The 1,581-nt window shown below is 39.0% G+C and overlaps 1 protein-coding gene across 1 annotated transcript; it reads left to right on the top strand.

Annotated features, from left to right (window-relative positions):
• Nucleotides 1-212: 212 nt before the first annotated feature.
• On the top strand, nt 213-1,292 carry FUT9 (fucosyltransferase 9). Its single transcript, XM_068551623.1, has one exon. The coding sequence runs from the start codon at nt 213-215 to the stop codon at nt 1,290-1,292; it is 1,080 nt and encodes a 359-aa protein (XP_068407724.1).
• The last annotated feature ends 289 nt before the right edge of the window (nt 1,293-1,581 follow it).

Raw genomic sequence — 1,581 nt, 5'->3', positions numbered from 1 at the left:
CGGGTACTGTTAAAGTTACAACTTGATTTTATTGAACTGACATCCTATATTTAGTTTTTGCTAAGATCGGAAAGGAAAATGCAGTTGATTTTGTGATTTAGTGTATTTTAGGATGTATCACCTGTTTATCTCAAAATGTATTTATGATTAACTCTTCATCCCTACCTCTACCTACCCCTCTATCTTTCCTTTTCTGTTTCACAGGAAAAATTATGACCTCGGCATCCAAAGGAATTCTCCGCCCATTTTTAATCGTCTGCATTATCCTGGGCTGCTTCATGGCATGTCTGCTCATTTACATCAAGCCCACCAACAGCTGGATCTTCAATCCCATGGAGTCAGCCAGCTCTGTGCTGAAAATGAAAAATTTCTTCTCCACCAAAACTGATTATTTTAACGAAACTACGATTCTGATTTGGGTGTGGCCCTTCGGGCAGACCTTTGACCTTACATCTTGCCAAGCAATGTTCAACATCCAAGGATGCCATCTCACGACGGACCGGTCCCTGTACAACAAATCACACGCAGTTCTGATCCATCACCGAGACATCAGTTGGGATCTGACTAATTTACCTCAGCAGGCGAGGCCACCCTTCCAGAAATGGATTTGGATGAATTTGGAATCACCAACTCACACACCCCAGAAGAGCGGCATTGAGCACCTGTTCAACCTGACTCTGACTTATCGCCGCGACTCAGATATCCAAGTGCCTTATGGCTTCTTGACGGTGAGCACGAACCCCTTCGTGTTTGAAGTGCCAAGCAAAGAGAAGTTAGTGTGCTGGGTTGTAAGTAACTGGAACCCTGAGCATGCCAGGGTCAAGTATTACAATGAGCTAAGCAAAAGCATTGAAATCCATACCTATGGGCAAGCATTTGGAGAGTATGTGAATGATAAAAATTTGATTCCTACCATATCTACTTGCAAATTTTATCTTTCCTTTGAAAACTCAATCCACAAAGATTACATCACAGAAAAGCTCTACAATGCTTTTCTGGCTGGCTCTGTGCCTGTTGTTTTGGGGCCATCTAGGGAAAACTATGAGAATTATATTCCAGCAGATTCATTCATTCATGTGGAAGATTATAACTCTCCCAGTGAGCTAGCAAAGTATCTGAAGGAAGTAGATAAAAACAATAAATTATACCTTAGTTACTTTAACTGGAGGAAAGATTTCACAGTAAATCTTCCACGATTTTGGGAATCACATGCATGCTTGGCTTGTGACCATGTGAAAAGACATCAAGAATATAAATCCGTTGGTAATTTAGAGAAATGGTTTTGGAATTAAAGTTTTCCATCATTTGCACACTTGGCAAATTATTTTGATGAGATATTATTGAGGTTTTGAAGATGAGAAGAGACATCATTCAGCTTTTGTGTCTTAATTTATTTGTATCACTCTCTCTTGGGTGACATATATATTTTGATGGAGATTTTCGAGAGTGCAGCCTCAGCAATCACTCCAGTTGTTTTAAATTATCTTATATATACCTAATTATGTGCACTGAAAAATAATTTATTCTTCTCTATCATTTGTAAACATCATTTTTTTCAGATTTTTGTAGTTGTCTGTAATG

The sequence above is a fragment of the Eschrichtius robustus genome, chromosome 9 (assembly GCF_028021215.1).
Source record: "Eschrichtius robustus isolate mEscRob2 chromosome 9, mEscRob2.pri, whole genome shotgun sequence".
Taxonomy (NCBI): Eukaryota; Metazoa; Chordata; class Mammalia; order Artiodactyla; family Eschrichtiidae; genus Eschrichtius; species Eschrichtius robustus.
This window is presented reverse-complemented; position numbering and strand designations above follow the sequence as displayed.

Bases quoted from the DNA above. Each gene is read 5' to 3' on its own strand.
- FUT9 (XM_068551623.1), top strand. From the start codon at position 213: ATGACCTCGGCATCCAAAGGAATTCTCCGCCCATTTTTAATCGTCTGC.